The sequence below is a fragment of the Pundamilia nyererei genome, unplaced genomic scaffold (genome assembly GCF_000239375.1).
Source record: "Pundamilia nyererei isolate P.nyererei 1_Seehausen unplaced genomic scaffold, PunNye1.0 scaffold00088, whole genome shotgun sequence".
NCBI lineage: Eukaryota > Metazoa > Chordata > Actinopteri > Cichliformes > Cichlidae > Pundamilia > Pundamilia nyererei.
This window is the reverse complement of record NW_005187489.1, coordinates 2463364-2479510: the sequence shown is the minus strand read 5'-3', so window position 1 is coordinate 2479510 and position 16147 is coordinate 2463364. Positions and strand designations below refer to the sequence as shown.

The 16147-nt window shown below is 44.6% G+C and overlaps 1 protein-coding gene across 2 annotated transcripts in view; it reads right to left on the bottom strand.

The window, feature by feature from the left end:
* The window catches only part of LOC102197597 (probable palmitoyltransferase ZDHHC14), a 17759-nt gene continuing 1612 nt past the window's right edge, over positions 1-16147 (bottom strand). Inside the window, exons 2-7 of one of the 2 annotated variants that reach the window (XM_005739018.1) lie at positions 14025-14162; positions 12132-12180; positions 10069-10171; positions 8145-8254; positions 5454-5559; positions 1-1000 (exon numbers count right to left, since the gene is read on the bottom strand). In XM_005739018.1, coding sequence (XP_005739075.1) covers positions 530-1000; positions 5454-5559; positions 8145-8254; positions 10069-10171; positions 12132-12180; positions 14025-14094 — 909 coding nt within the window. In that variant the 5' untranslated portion in view covers positions 14095-14162 and the 3' untranslated portion in view covers positions 1-529. The remainder of the gene's footprint in view (positions 1001-5453; positions 5560-8144; positions 8255-10068; positions 10172-12131; positions 12181-14024; positions 14163-16147) is intronic. The other variant, XM_013912387.1, reaches the window with a different exon arrangement.

Below are 16147 nucleotides of genomic sequence, written 5' to 3'. Positions count from 1 at the left end.
TGATAAAAAGATGTTTTTATTAATATCCACAGGAAATATAATCTGTAAGTTGTAATAACCATAGTACAATACAACAGTCTCTTTTACATAGAAAAGCCTGATGATATGCAACATGAAGACATCAACCATCGCACCGCTGACCATGTCCAAGAAAAAAAAAAAAAAAAGGCAAGAAGACACCGTCCAATCAGCAACGGGCACACAGGAGAAGGTTTTAGAAAAGAAGTGAGTCAGAGCTGCGACGCTCAGCCTTCTCACCCAAACTTTTATTTTGGATTGAAGTGGAACAAAAACCTGAAACGTCTCCTGTGAAGTTTCCAAAGAGTTAACGGATTAAACTTCCCCGGAGTTTCAAACAAAAATAACAGGAAGGATCTTCCAGCTCCAGCTGCGACGTTTGGGAAGAAAAACGTCAGAAGACAAATCTGATTTAGGTCCACAGGTTCCAACAGCTGAGTTTAAACCACCACCTGTGAGCGTGGGTGGGGGTCAGCAGACTTCAGTGATCTCAGTGTTTTCATTGGGGGCGTCAGACGGAGCTGAGCTTCACCAGCCCTCTGACGGAGTCCTCGTGCAGGGAGTCCTGGCTGGCCGGGTCGTAGAAGCCGGCCTGCGTGGTGTGGCTGTGGCCCATGGGGCTGCCGCAGTGAAGCATGCCGGGCGGCGACGGCACTTCCTCTGGCGTAAGGAAGTGGTGCTGGAACAACGACTCCTGCAGGGGGTTGCTGTGGTTGTGTGTGAGGGTGTGTCCATGGACCGGCAGCTTGTCGGCGGCCTCGTGGCAGCTTAAGCTGGAGGTGGAGGTCGGAGGGGTGGGCTGGCCGAGGGGCAGTGAGGTGCAGGGCCCCGTCAGGGCGAGGGAGGCGCGGCCAGGTAGCGCCCCTCCGTTTTCGGGGGATGTGGTTAGGATGACAGGCTCGCTGCTCTGGTGTTGGAGTAGCGGGGTGGCGGCGGCCTGCAAAACGAATTTGGTGCTCTGAATGCACTGGTCTTGGTCACACTGAGAGAAAGCACCAATGAGGAGAAGGGAGGAGGGAGGGGGTGTGCGGGTCAAAGCAACAGACATTGGGGGGGAGAGATGGCAGTGACGCAGAATTTGAAAATTGCAAAGAAGAAAACACAAACGAAAGGAAGGCGTGAAGACGACAAAGGAGGGAAGGGAGAGAAAGAAAGAGAAGGTGTTAGTGTCCCGTTAGGATGCAGAGCCACAGCCGCTCAGCTCAATACACAGAGCTGCTATTAAGTCCCTGCTTCATGGCCTATTGATCGCCTCGCTGTGGATGTGTCAATAACGAGCGGTAACTGGGTTAGGACGCCGAGTCGGCGATAACACACATCAGCCACAGAGAGATTAGCTTTAACCCTGTTAGCCGTTTGTCACCACAAAGTCATCAATATTACAGAGCAGCTGCAGATGAAAAGCCCACAGGGTGTGAGAGGTACCAGAAATTAAAAGCATAATAATCAGGAAGAGCCCCGTGACGCAGCCTCCCACCCCACACCGCCCCCAAAGCCTCACGGGGAGGAAATGGGAAGCACAGAGGTTCGTCCTCCACATCTCACCTTTCTGCCTCAATCTCACTGACCTGAAAAGAGCAGATTACAGACATGATGTAAACACAGGCCGAGCGACCTTTGACAGCAGAACAGATGTGCTTTTAAGTGTTATCAGTCCTCCATGTATCGACTTATGGAAGCTAGGCTCAGGTTGTTGCACTGCAACGACAGGAAACGCGCTCACCTCCACGTTAGCGCCAGGCTACGTCATCGGTGTTTGATGGAAAATAGAGTGCTGTCAGGCTTTGTGAACACCGACTGACTCATTAGCAGCAAGGCAGAAACAATACCTAGATGGGCTGCTGACCACAGGCCGTGTTGGGCTTTCACATTCCTGTAATCCCAACATTCAGCCCACATTTACTCTGGTTTTGCCTCAGTAGAAGGATACTATGACAGGAAGACACTCATTTCTCTGTTCCTGAGACGTCGTCAGGAGACGCACTGCTTTATTCAGATGTCCAAAAACTTGGATTTTCTCTGAACCACAGAGCACCAAACCTGAGAGTAATCTTTTGGTGTCAGTAAATCTGACCTCTACCGCTAATGTGCGAGCCTCTCTCCCCCTCTCAGAGAGACTCAGACACTGACACCCTGCTGTAGGAGCACAGCGAGGTTTCTACAGGTATTTAGGACAGTTTTATTTGCAGTCACATGTCTCGTACAGCCAGGTAAACAGTTTTTGTGTCAGCTCTCGCAGCGTGCTGTACAAAGCTGATTCTACTTGTGTTTCATATTTAAACAAATCTGAAGAGGACTGGAGAGATTAGAGTGACGCGTGTTATTCCCGACAACATTAACGGATAATAAGTCACACAGTGGTCTGGGACATTCGAACATCTGATCCGAGCGCTTTAAAGTCCGGAGATGCTTTGTGAGATCTCCCCTCCTTAAAGTGGGAACTGATGTGAGCCTCTCAGGGAGGCCTGTGATGACTGCAGTCAGTCTCTCTCCTTTTACTGAGTCAAATCCAGAAAGCAGGGTTTGTTTATCAAAGTGCAATGACATCGTTTCACACGCAGTTACCGTGGCAACAGCTTAAAAAGTCTCCGTCGATTTAAAGCTGCATCACAAAGAAACAAACGTGCGTTTGCCAACACGGAGCTAAAAATGCCCGGCTTAACGTGCGACACACACCAACAACAACATAACACACACACAACGACGTGGTTGGTGTGCGCGCTCCGACCTGCCAACTGTTTGCTTTTAATCAATAATCTGATTTAAATACACTAAAGAACTAGTTTACACACACACACACACACACACACACACACAGGTCCCAGACCTGGACAGCTACACGTTAAGCACTGACGGTGTCCAGGCAAACAGCCAGGACGACTGCGGCTGCTCATCATGACCGCTACAGGAGACAGATGGTGGTTATTTGTGGACGTGCTAACATTGGGGAATGTTCCCGTGGCTTTCAGCCCAACGGTCCATTCAAGAGATCATGACTGATGACGTCAGCGTTTAACATCTCGGTGAGAATAACCAGGACGAGGTCGAGCCTCTGTGCCAACAAGGACACGGCAGAGGGAAAGGTGTTCAGTAGCTGTGTGCGAGGAGGTAAACTGGTCGCCACGAGTGTGTCGGGACTCAGCCTGACACTTCACAAAAACCTGTTCACGGCCTGCGGCGTGATTTCGATTCTCATCTTTTCATGAGCCTGCTGCAGTGACAGATGACAACCCCTGGCAAAAGTCAGCGAATCAACACATTTGGATGATGTTCATTCAGCCTCAAACACATTCAACACTTTTCTTTTTTTGGGCAGTAGAAGAAAAATAATGTTGGAATCACTTTGCGGTTTTCATTTCTATCTGCACAAACCTGAATATGAAAGAAGTCTGCAGAGCCAAAATAATGTTTCTTTGTTCCCTGATGATGTAATGTTTCATATCAAGGGCCAGATTTACTCAGCGGGTCGGTTAGGTGTGGTTAGTTTGGGTGACATACAGAAGTTAGTTTTCTAAACAGACGATCTTCATGTCAATATCAAGCACAAAAAATAAGACGTGCTTTTTTTTGCACCTGCTGGTGCAATTTGCAGTAAACTGCATCTCAAACTTTGTAACTGTTTAAACACTTGATTTAAATATTTTCTGTGCAAATATTTTGTGCAAAGGAAACTCCAAAGACCGCGTCCCTGCCTCCTGTGGAATCTTGGCTCTGTGTTTGTCCTCAATACTGACAGTATTTTGTGTTAGTTTGTGCACAAAGCGTTGGCTAATCTGTAACATAAACAGGTGACAAGGCATGAGCTTATAAGCACATAATGTGCAACAATTAAACTGTAATCAATCAGCTGTTTTAGTTTTTTATCATATTTAGATTCAGCACAACAAAATCCATTCGAATAAAGGAAATCATCATTTTTCCTTCACTTAATTTGGAATAAATAGCATTATTCAAAATAATCTGACAGCCAGAATGTTCAGGTGTATTTAATAAAAACAACTGCAAAGTGAAAAAGTTGAACAAGCATCCTCCAAATGTGCCGATTCCAGGAGTTTCCGTAAGATTTCAGAGTGAGCGTCTTATGAGCAGCTGACCAGAAATCAGAGACTCCAGGCCACCACATCAACATAACCCCCACCTGCCGACCTGATTTAAAGAAACATGACGTGGTTCGTGCAGACTCTGAGAACTCGCCTGCTGTAATCTAGAGCAGCTTCATCCATCTCAATCTAGCGATGAGAGACACTAACTGGATTTACTTTCCCAGACCAGAAAAAAAACCAAGCTGTGTGTGATTCAGCGGCGTCCAGCCTCCGTGCCTGGGCCCAGTTATCCGGGCCAGCGCGGGATGCCTCTACATTCCTAAATCTGACATCATCATTAGAGAGTCGACCGTCGGCATCGTTCACGGCAGCCGCACGAGGACAGGACAACCTGATTCACGCCAGGAAACCAGATTTGTTCTACACATGTGCGAAAACAGACGTACTTCCTGTCAATGCTAAAATTACAAAAATAATTAACTCATAAATTTTTAATTATTTTTTTTCATGCAAGAGTCTGATTAAAACTATTAAAACTGTTTCTACCTGACAGCTGTAACTTTATATTACTGAAGCACGTCTCCCCTCTCCGAGTCAGTTTATTAGGACGTTTCAGATTTTACAAATAAAGCAACATTTGATCTTCGTTGGTCTAATTCTCCAGCCATACACACTGATAAAATAATCTATGCTAGATCTCTACAATAATAATAATTATTATTATAATTATAAACTTCACAACTTGTGTACATGGATCAAAAAGTTCACTTGAAAAGGAGAATTTAGTTTGTTTAATTAGTTCCATATATAAGAAGCAAGAAAAGGTAATTAATTTTTTATTTATAACAATAATAAATATTCTATTTCATAACCAGTGAAATCAAAGTTAAAATTGTATGTAATGCTTAAACAAGCCATTTCACCTTACAGCAGTCAGTGTGTAAATGCTAAGGGCTTTTACTGTGAAAGGAAGGAACAGGAAGAAGGCCTTTTCACACGTGCAGAACAAATCAGGTGCAGATTTCAACACTCACTGCAACTTTATATAAACTCTCTAACGTTAGGAAGCAGCTTGAGGATAAAATGAACCTGAAGGCAGACTCTTTAAAGTCTTTTAGCTCATAGTTGCTGAAATCCTGCGTGCTTTATTATCCTGCTCTTTGCACAGGGTGGCTCTTATTGTGAAGCAGTTACAGGTACACACGTCTCATCAACAACATGACTGACAAAAAACATGAATTTCATGGTTTAGTTTATTTGGTTATCGTTTCACCATGAAAAGAGATGAAACACTGTTCTGTGCCATTTCTGACAAAGTGATGCATAAAGCTGCATTTGGAGGGGAGAGGGAGGTGGGAGGGGGGCGGTGGCGGCATCGGTCGACAGTCTTACCGTGTGGCTCTGCTGAGACTGGGTGGAGCCATATATAGTGATACCATTGGTTGGTGGTGCCAACTGTGGCACGTCTGCCTCGACGAAGCCGCGTCTGTCGATGAGACTAATGAGAGAAAAGCCGAGAACATTGTTACCGTCAGCAAACATTACACAGCAAAGGTCACTCAGCAGCACAATAACACAACACACAGCTCCGACAGGCCCGTCCTGCTTTAACCAGAAAGGAAAAGGTCGAGTTGATCTCGCTGTGGGTCAGCAGACGACCAAAGAAAGAAACGGAATGAAACAAATGAACAAAAGAGCTTTGTCGCTCTAACAGAGAGACTTTTATTAAACTCTGACCCTGTGGTTTTACTGTTGACAATAAAAGCAAAGATAACTACTGTGTGCGGTGTGAACTATTTTCTGATACCACTGCTGCAGGTCAGGAAATACCAGCTTCTAAAATGATTTAAATACAGTCTCAGATGCACAACACATGACCCGTTCCAGCGTGTCATCATTTAACAAACGGCCCTGTGAAAAACTGAGCCCGCCCCATGATTCAGTAGCTTGTGGCGACACCTTTGGCTGCAGTAATTTACAGTAATGATTTTCTGTGACAGTGTTGTCCTCTTTCTTTGCAGCGTTGCTCTCAGTCAGTTGTGCAGACATGTTTATGCACAGCTCTCTGAAGGTGCCACTACAGCATTCAGTCAGGGTTGAGGTTGGACTTTCACTGGACCGTTGCTGCCGTGTGTGGGATCACTGTCCTGTTGATGACCTCGTGCCGATACCCTGTGGCTCTGGGCACATTGCCCTCTGACACCCTACTGACAATCGGTCATGCTCTGATGCTTCAGATCAACAAACCACCAAAACTTCTGCTTTTATCAAAGTGCTCACACTGCTGGCTGTTACTTACAGAAGGGATGGTTTTAGTTTTTGTTAAATAATTACTGAGACCGTACTATGTCACCTGAGGTTGTATTTACCTCATTTTAAGAGCAGCTAATCTTATTATGTCCTGATATGCAGCACCTTGGAAGTGAATGAGGGCGTACTTTCTGTTAAGTGTGACTGTACAGTCGCTCATCTGTGGAGTGAACCATCATTTCCAACCCAAGGTTAATGCTGCACAGCTCTGCTGGTTAGAGAAGAACCTGCTGAACTTTGCACAGTGATGGCTCCGTGTGATGATAGGGGCTGTTTATCAGCCAAACACAGGCCGATCGGACACAGCTGAGGCATCAAGCTCGATAAGAATTTAACACAAAGTGCTGACGGTGAGCTCCAGCAGGACTGAGCTGGAATGAAGCAGAAACCTGCAGTTTGATGCATTTGAAAGTCTGAGTGGAGAATCTGTGCAGGGAGTAAAACACAAAGGGCTTTTGTCTCTGTGGGTCTGAGCTCGCTCAGTCCAAGAGGCAGGTGAGGCCAGCTGTGCGACACCTGTGGTGCCACACACACACACACACACACACACACACAGCCAGATGGCAGCCACCTGTGAGCCGAGGACTCTCCTTTGCCACCCGCTGCAGCCGTTATGGGAGATGCATAGCTTGTGACGGCAAAATCACAGAAGAGTCAAACACACTGACACATCATTGCTGTTCTTATACATGTGCATATACTGAGGAACTCTGCAGGTACTTAAATGCAACGTTAAAAGCTGAAAATTCCTCAGGATAAAGAGATATTTGTGCTGTTCTGACAGAGTCGATCCAAGGTGGCGCCTCATTTCTAACCACCAAGCCATAAAAATCAGAGGAAACGGCGACTTCAGATTCACGGATGAGTAATGAGAATGGGCACTGGCAGAGACGGGTTTGTAAAGTAATGAATTTGCACAATAGTCACCATCTTCTGAAACATTAAAACCCACCACAGAGAAAACTTTGAATCTCTGTTAAACTACCGATTCCTTGTTTCAGGCAGAATTTGCTTACCTACATAATCTTTATTCATGTAAATGATTGAGTCCAGTTTGCTTTCAGGACACTTTGTCTTTAAGCTTTTCAAAGGTTCGGTATTTAAAGGTGGACTGTGGTATACTGGGGAGACCTTTCACTCTCCTTTAGTGGAAAAATATGACAAGAACTACAATTTGTAATCTACAAAGTAAGGAACATGGATGAAGTGTTTGACAGAACGTGAAGTTGTACGATGGGAAACTAAAGTAATGACTTGCTGTGTTGTTCCTTCATGTAATAAGTTTTAAAGGTTGTCCACATGTGCAGGCATATGAAGGAGCAGTATGTCGACATATACAGATGGGGAACTGAAATCTACCGTAGCACATAAGAACAATGCCGGGGGGCAACGTGCAGTCGCACAGACACGAGCTGACAGCTGCTCTGTGTTTTTGTTCGATCACATGGGCAGAAAAGTATAAAAATCTAATCAATGTGGGAAACTTTGATCTCGGATTTGGTTCAAATAGGCCTGAAATGCTTTGCAGTATCTTTGCTATGTTTAGAGAAAAGGCTGCAGGCATGCTCATTTCACAGCAGCTCCTCACATCAAACACTTCTGAGTAACAGTTTTATTTTTGCCTCTGGAGAAAATGGGAAACTACGATGACACTGAGATGGCTTTTCCCCCCCAGAGCAGGGAACGATGGGCCCTTTGTCCTCATCTGACCATCGAGGAACGAGGAATGCGTACATCGCCTCACAGAAACACAAACACCCACACCCAGCCTACCTCGGTGGCAGGGGTCCACACAGCGCTGCGCAGCAGTTGGTGAATATGTTTCCATAGCTGTAGGGGTTATAGTTGTCCTTCCCTCTTTTAGATGACCATGAACCTTTTATCTGCAGAGATGCAAAGCTTCAGTGAGACAGATAAATATCCAAAGTGTCATCGATAAACAGACGCTGCTGTTTGTGTCTAGTCTGGAGCTCAAGCGGGCCGTGCGCACTTCTGTCCCGTGACCTTGAAAATTATCATCGCCATTCTCGAATCAGCTGAGCTCACCGGCGAAGCTCGAGCACCACTCACTCACAGTCTGAGGTGAAAAGGAGTTACAGCTGTGAGTCCATGGTTCTGTGCAGCTAATGAACACACACCATACAGATGAGCAAATAATCAGAAACTCCATTAAAAACGCTTCTTTTAAAAGGATTAAAATGCACACGTCAGCGTTTTTGTAGTTTCCAGATTTTCAGGCTAGCAAGGAACCAACGTCACTGAGAACTTTAAAGAACGAATATTTAAAAGTATTTGCCTGTCATATGTAATCAGTCCACAACCACTAGATAAACATAAGACTAGAAAAATAAAGATAAAAAACACAGTGCCGAGGTCCATAAGGGAAGGGAAGGGAAAAAGGGAGGGTAAAAAGCGGCGAGACGGACGGCAAGCCAAGTGCACCGGCGCCATCTTTCAGATTAAAACCTGAAAATCATTGAAACTGTAAAAAATAACAACTACATGTGATGAGCTGGAATTTTAGAAGCTAATTTTGAATTGTATGCTGGGAATATGCTTCTGAAAAAAGTTGGGACGCGGACGTGTTTATGTTGTTTTTTTGCAGAATGTGAAATAAGCCACACCCACACTTCAGCATTAATGAGGCCATTACACGTTTGATTCAAGCTGCACCAACGCACACTCACGGTGTCGGCTCCTGAACTGTTCGCTCTCCTCTTTCCCAAATGGTCCAATTTTGTTACCCATAAATATTTGGTCCAGAGGTCAGTGTACTCAGTGACCCGATGGCTCAGGGCCAGCTACTGGCCTTATGTTACTTGTGAAGCAAACCGGCTTAAACAACTCATCAATATTTTTGATCATTTCTATCAGAATTTAAAATTGAAGAAACCGTTTCAGGAAAATGAAATAAAGAAACGTTGCTTAGTGTTGAGGAAACTGCAGGAAGGCGCCGCGTGTGCTGCAGGATGTGAGAACGAGCGTTTCCCCTCACATTTGTGACAACAAATAGAAAAGTGTTCTCTGTGAATAACAACTTTTCAAAGACTTGGCTTCTGTTTCTCCACAGTGAAAAGGCGATCACATGTGTACTTTAACATGGAGACGGAGCCTCTGTTACCATCCTGGGCTAAAATTCAAAGCAGCTGCTCAGTCAGCTTCAACATGAAGAAAAAGTCTTTCACGCATAAATTAAAATCAAGCCTAACCCTGCGAGCCCTCCGCTAAATATACTTAAAATCTTTCGATTGAAATGATTTGGCAGATGTAGAATATGACGATGAATAAAGACGCTGTGTTGTTGTACTATTACAAAAATGGGCTCGTTTTCTTCTCTCGGGCCAGTAAAGCTCTGATCCGCTGCCTCGGGCTTCCTGTGGGGAGCCCCTCCCCCACTGAGTCTAATCACGTTAATATTAAAACTAACGAGCAGTTCGACGCTGCAGCAGGTGTGACGCTTTAGTATCACACAACTTTTCTCGTGTTGTGTGCCCGCTACTTTCCAGTTGCTGGCACCGAATTGAAAATGAGTGAATGAACCAATAAAAAGATCAAATGGTTTTAGTGCCGTTTCAATTTAAAATAACATTTATGGCGTTCCTGCCCTTTAAATGGAGTCTGTTAGCACACGACACATGTGAACATTCTGCCTCGTTTCTGCAGCGTGTGGTGTAATGCACTTTGTGTCCATACTCACGTCTTCATTGGTGGTCTGGTTGGAGCTGATCAGGTAGGTATGGAAGCCTGAGAGGCCCACGATGGACCACACAGAGAAGAAACACACCACCACTTCCAGCACAGTGACACAAAGAAGTCAAGGAATAACTCTGCTGTGGTGTTCATGCAGTGACAGATGATAATATGAAAGCTCATACAATCCACGGAGCCAGCCCGAACACCGAGGTGCTGCCGTAGCAGCGAGCACACTGACCCACAGCCTGAGGGCCGCCCTCCTCTCGCCAGTACTTCCCAGTTACCAGTTCGTTTGGCTCGTACTGCTCATTTTCTCTACTCCACATACACGCACTGTTCGAGATGAATCCTCTACACAAACAAACACCGCTGACTCTTAATGTGCACTACCTCCAAGGATGACACATACAAATACCCAGACACCATAACTAAGTGCCTGAAGGGCTGCTGGAAAATGCTCAGTAGGTTAGCATCATACTGCATCCTCTCAGAAACTTTACATAATGCCCTCATGCTCTTCTTCTCTCTCCTCCAATCTCTTCCTCCTCAGCAAGGACAAAACATGTCATCATTCTTCGAGCACAAAGGCCTGCTGCGATAGTATCGACTGCAATTCAGCTTTATTAAAGCCCTGTAGGACAGCAGACTTTATCAGCGTGGCTTGGCACATTTCTCTGCCTCAGAAAGTTATCGCACTCAGGCACAGAGAGAAGGGCAGCGAGAGAGCGGCGGTGTGGCAGTCCGTGCTCTGAACCGGATTTGTGTTGTACACCGAGCACCGGGATCATTTAGAGGCGCTCTGAACGGGCTTATCAGTCCTGACCTGGCACGACCCCACGCCTTATTTAAGTGAGAGAAGACATCAAAATATTTAAAGAAGAAGCAGAAGAAAATGCATTAAAGGGCTGCCAAAATAGTCACGAGCTGCTTCATGATTAAAAGCGAATAAAAGCGAGGCTCTGCTGCCTCCATCTAACCTTCTGCAGTAGAGGCCACATTAACTCCAAATCATCATGTGAACAGTTCACAGCTAAAAGGCTGCGATGAACCTCTTTGCTCAACTTTATCTGACTTACAACAGTCCAGACGTGGCTACAATAAACACAATAATTGTAACAACACCCACACACACCGTCTGAGTCACATGACACAGCTGAAGAGCGACGCAGAGACGAGTCAGAGCCATAAAAATTTCGCTGTCCTGCGTGCCGCGTAAGCCCCGCAGTACAAGACTAATCAGATGCATGTAAGTCATGCAAGAGACACAGCTGGAGAAAATAGCAGAGCGATGGAAGGCATGCAGATAAATCTGACCTATGGAATAATCTGCATGTGTAACATCAGAGTAATCATTGGGAATATAAATGTTTGTGAGAACGCTGGCTGAAATTCAGGTTTATACAGAGCCAGTTCACCACAGCGTTCACCTCAAGGAATTTTATATAGAACAGATTCAACAACCAGAGCAGCGCTCGGCATCCTGGGAAGTCCCAGAGCAACCTGAGCCTCAGAAAGACAACCGACGGAGTCACCTGATCCATAAGCTTTAAAACAGAGTTTGAATCTTGAAAGTAGAGATAGTGTCTGTTTCCTGAATCCAAACTGGAAGCTGGTTCCATAGAAGAGGGGCCTGAAAACTGAAGGCTCTGCCTCCCATTCTACTTTTAAATACTCTAGGAACAACAAGCAGGCCTGCAGAGCGAGAGCAACACGCTCTGTTAGGATAACAGCTACGAGTTACTGAGGTCCTAAAGATATGACGGGGCCTGATTATTCAACTAAATTCAGCCAATGCAGAGAAGCTAATTTGGGATAAATATGATGTCTCATGTTCTCTAGTCCCAGTTAGTGTTTAAGATCACATGAAGGTTTTTCTAGTCTGATGATGAATTACAATAACCCCCACGACAATAATCAGCAGTTCTCCAGCATCACTCAGGCAGATGTTGCTATTTTTAACAACGCTGATGAGATGAAGGACAGCAACGATACATGTGTGATTTACGTGACTGCTTAAAGAAATATCCAGGTTTAAGTCGACACCGACGTGGAACAGTGAAAGGATATCTGGCAGGACTGTTTTTGAGCGCGCTGAGGAAGCCGTTTTGATGAGAGCCTGTGAAAGGGAAAAACAGTTTCTGTTAGAGCAGCACGCAGCTCGTGTTTGCTGTTTGCAGAATGTGGGACTTGTATGAGATACTGAGCACTACGCCATTACCTGCTGCAAACACTGTCCTGAGTAAAGGTTAAGAGTTGACAAGAAGAACTGAGCTCAGCCGAGTGTGCCGCTTTAATTGGCTTTCCAATTTAGCTTCCAAGTGTGTAGAGAAGCGGCACAGAGCCAGATGAAGGAGCTGGCCCCCAATAAGTGGTTATAGGGAGCATCTCTACCTACTGTGTTCTTCATTCATTCAGACTTACAAAGTGGATTAAAGGTTACAATCAGTATCTATGAAGGACTGCAGCCACCTGTATACCCACTCTGAGCCAGGAACATTTTTATTCATCCCTACAAGCTAATCCTGACCCACGCTGCTGTTCCCAGCACTCGCAGTCATGTATCCATGGCTTCAGAGGACATTAGTCCAAACTTCGTCTAACTGTAACTCAACCATAAGCTAACTGCATGTAGCCTTTTAAATAAAAGGGAGATTGCACGCTAACATGAGCACGTAGGTCCATCTTGTAAATTTGCTGCAGTCCCTGAAGGCTGGTGAGGTCAGAATCATACGAATACCACAAAGACACGATCACTAAACCACAGATGATCTGTAGAAACAGTGACTTACAGGATGCTGTTTCACATTAAGACAGATTTAATTTTCCTCTATTGTTTGACAGTCTGGGAGAAAGATGTCAGAGATATGTCGTCAGCTGTGTGGGTTCAGTATTTTTCTCAAATCTATTTTACAGTCCTGTCTGGTAGATGTGGGCATGTTGTGATTCGCTTTAACAAACTCATCTAGAGCAGGTGGATGCCACGATATGAAAACTCAAACACAACTATTCTCCCAAATTAAGAAACACATGCAGATATAATTTTACACTGATATGAATCTCTTTTTTTTTTTAAAGAGGACAAGAGCAGTGAGGCCTATCGCAATAGTTTAATTTTTCTATCGAGAAAAAGTTATTTCGCAATACATGTCGTTACCGTTCTATCGCCCAGCTCTAATTCTGGGACAGCTTCTTCTTCTTCTTCTTCTTCAGGGTTTAACGGCAGCTGGCATCCTTGTACATGCAGTGCTGCCATCTTCTGTTTCAGTCCGTTATTACACTCTTAAATCCTGCTATTATTCCTGCGTCTTTTGGGATCTTACAAAGCTTCAAACGACACGTCGACTATTAAATCAGTCGTTGACGATTTTGATAGTCGACGTAATCGTGACTAGTCAACTAATCGTGTCAGCCCTATTTAAAAGAGAGCAAAGTTCCCGTATGTCCACATCAGTCATTAACTAAACATCAGAGGACCTACAGCTCAACCTTGAGGTTCACCAACAATGTTATTGTTGTACTGCTAATATGTATTCGTTTTCTGTCTTTAAGACATGATTTTATCCACCTGATTACACGAGATTACACAAGATGAAAACAGTAAACTTCGATAATTTGGTAGGATTAGCTGTATGAGAAGCTCGACTACACATCTACGATCCTACTTAACGTCCGCATTTTGGTCAAAGAAAAAGACAAAAACTGCAAAGGATACAATAATCTGTTTTGTGTCCCCATAAGAAAGGCTCTGTGATATGTCTCGCTCCCCACAACATGAGCAATACCTGAAGACACACACACTGAGCCCAACAACCCGCTGCCTGCTCCCAGCTGGAAATATGGTAAAAAGCCAGAAAGCTGCAGCTTTTCACGACGCCCACTTACAACCTGCTGACTGGAAACAGCCCGGAGGACTGTGCGTCTGCACTACGCCTGAGAGCACGCGTCCTTGTGGATACTTACTTAAAATGATGTGCGTGATGACGAAGGCGAAGATGAAGATGGTGAGGAAGGAGAGCGAGAGGATGAACATGTAGAAGAAGCGGTAGTTCCTCCTCCCCACGCAGTTCCCCACCCAGGGACAGTGGTGGTCGAAGCGCTCTGTGTGGAGAGGGAGAGACGCACAAGTTTATTCCGGTTTCAAGGACAAGCGCACCTAACGTGGCGATCCTCCAACGCTTCGGTAAAACTGGCTGAGACATCACGTTTCTCATAAAGCACAGATGTTCACAAACAGAACCAGGTCACTTCAGTGCAGATAAACAGCACAAATCCTGAACTGTGGGAAACTGGGGGAAAGGGGAAAGTGTCCCTCTGGGTCTTGGCATTATAATATAAAACATTTTCACAAAGGACAACCTTCCTATTTATATAACGAGATAATAGAGAAATGATGTGTTTCTTACATGACTGAGTAAAACTCTCCCTGCCACAGTGGGACGAGGTTGAAGCCAAGAATGTTTGAAATCGACTGCTTGAATAAAATTGCTGGTAATTTTTGATAAACTGCTCTGTAATTCTTGATGTAGTTTGAAACCTTCAGCTGCTTGTGAAATCCTTACCATTAAAAGTCAGCCGGTGACATTTTATTCAGCCAAACTGAAAGCAGCTCCAGGGCACCAATCATGTCACTGATTGCTGTTAGAGCTGTTACTTCATCAGTCTCACTCCACAGTCCCATGTCTGAGTGTGGAACACTAGCTGTGCACAGTGGTAGCCCCTTAACTAATTAATCAGAGCCATTATTGGTTTAGTGAGATGACATGACCTCGATTTGTCTCCATGAATCAACGCCTGGTTAACCGGTGCCTCCCTTTAGACAAACACTGTAAACACTAACAGTAAAAGCTGCCGATCACAAAGTCTGCCCCCTATCGTTACCGTTAGGTGACCAATGATTGTGGAAGAAGGAAAAACATGTTTTATATGGTAATTGTGGGCTCTTTGGCTCAAGGGATACCACAGGGTCGCGACACTGCTTTTTCAAGAGCGTTTTCAGATCTAAATAACATAAAAACAAAAGTTAAAATCCATCCTCGATACACGACTTGACTCTCTTTATCATCTTTGAAAATCAAATTTAGAACTTAAAAATTCAAAGAATCTGCAGAAATGCAGATCCCAGCGCACGGAACAATATTCTGCAGCGATTAAAGGATGAAGTGTAAAATAGACCCGTTTCATCTCGTTACCTTTACACTTTATGGATCAGGTGGAGACTACGGCTAACACAAGATGAGACGGCAGTGATAACCTATAACGAAAACTAGAGATGGACCGATCCGATATTACGTATCGGTCCAATACTGACCTAAATTACTGGATCGGATATCGGAGAAAAATAAAAAATTTAATCCGATTCATTAAATATCACAAAAGCACCTCACAAAACTTGCGACATGGCATAACTCAGCTCATAACCTTAGCACGTCGGAGCAGTGTGCTCACGTGATAGAGCGGCTGTGGCGTGCGAGACCTGTCAGCGGTCTGGTTGAGCATTTGTAGCCTCGCTACCAAATCATTTCAGCTCCAAGAAAGTGATCCCAGAGAGAAGTAAAGCAAGTGTGTAAGTCCATCTCTGAATGTTTGTAAAGCATTCCCACATTAAGCTTAACAACTGATATATGGAGCGACTGCCTCTCCCTCCCTCTTCTTGCTGCTACTTCAATCATGAAACTGCTTAATGATCAGCTGATCGGCTTTTCTGTCGATAGTCCGTCTCTCTTCTTTGTTTTTGGCCCACTTTGCACCAGAAAGAGGAAACCAGCGACTGAACAACAGCAGCACTATTAACCTTGATAAGCTGTTGTAAGAATGTATTTAATATTACTTTCTACACCAGGATCTTTTTCTACCCAGCTGACGGCTGGTAACTGTGCAGGGGCGGATCTAGCAAAGTTTAGCCAAGGGGTCGATAGGGCATGAACAGGGAAAAGGGGGCACAAAGACATACTTTTCTTTCTTATTCTCATTTAAAATGTCGAGCTTTTAATAAATAATTATCTGAATCTTACACCCAAAGTTTTAATCTGATGTAAAATGTATAGAAGTCCATTACTGTATATAGTAACTGTTAAGTCTAATAT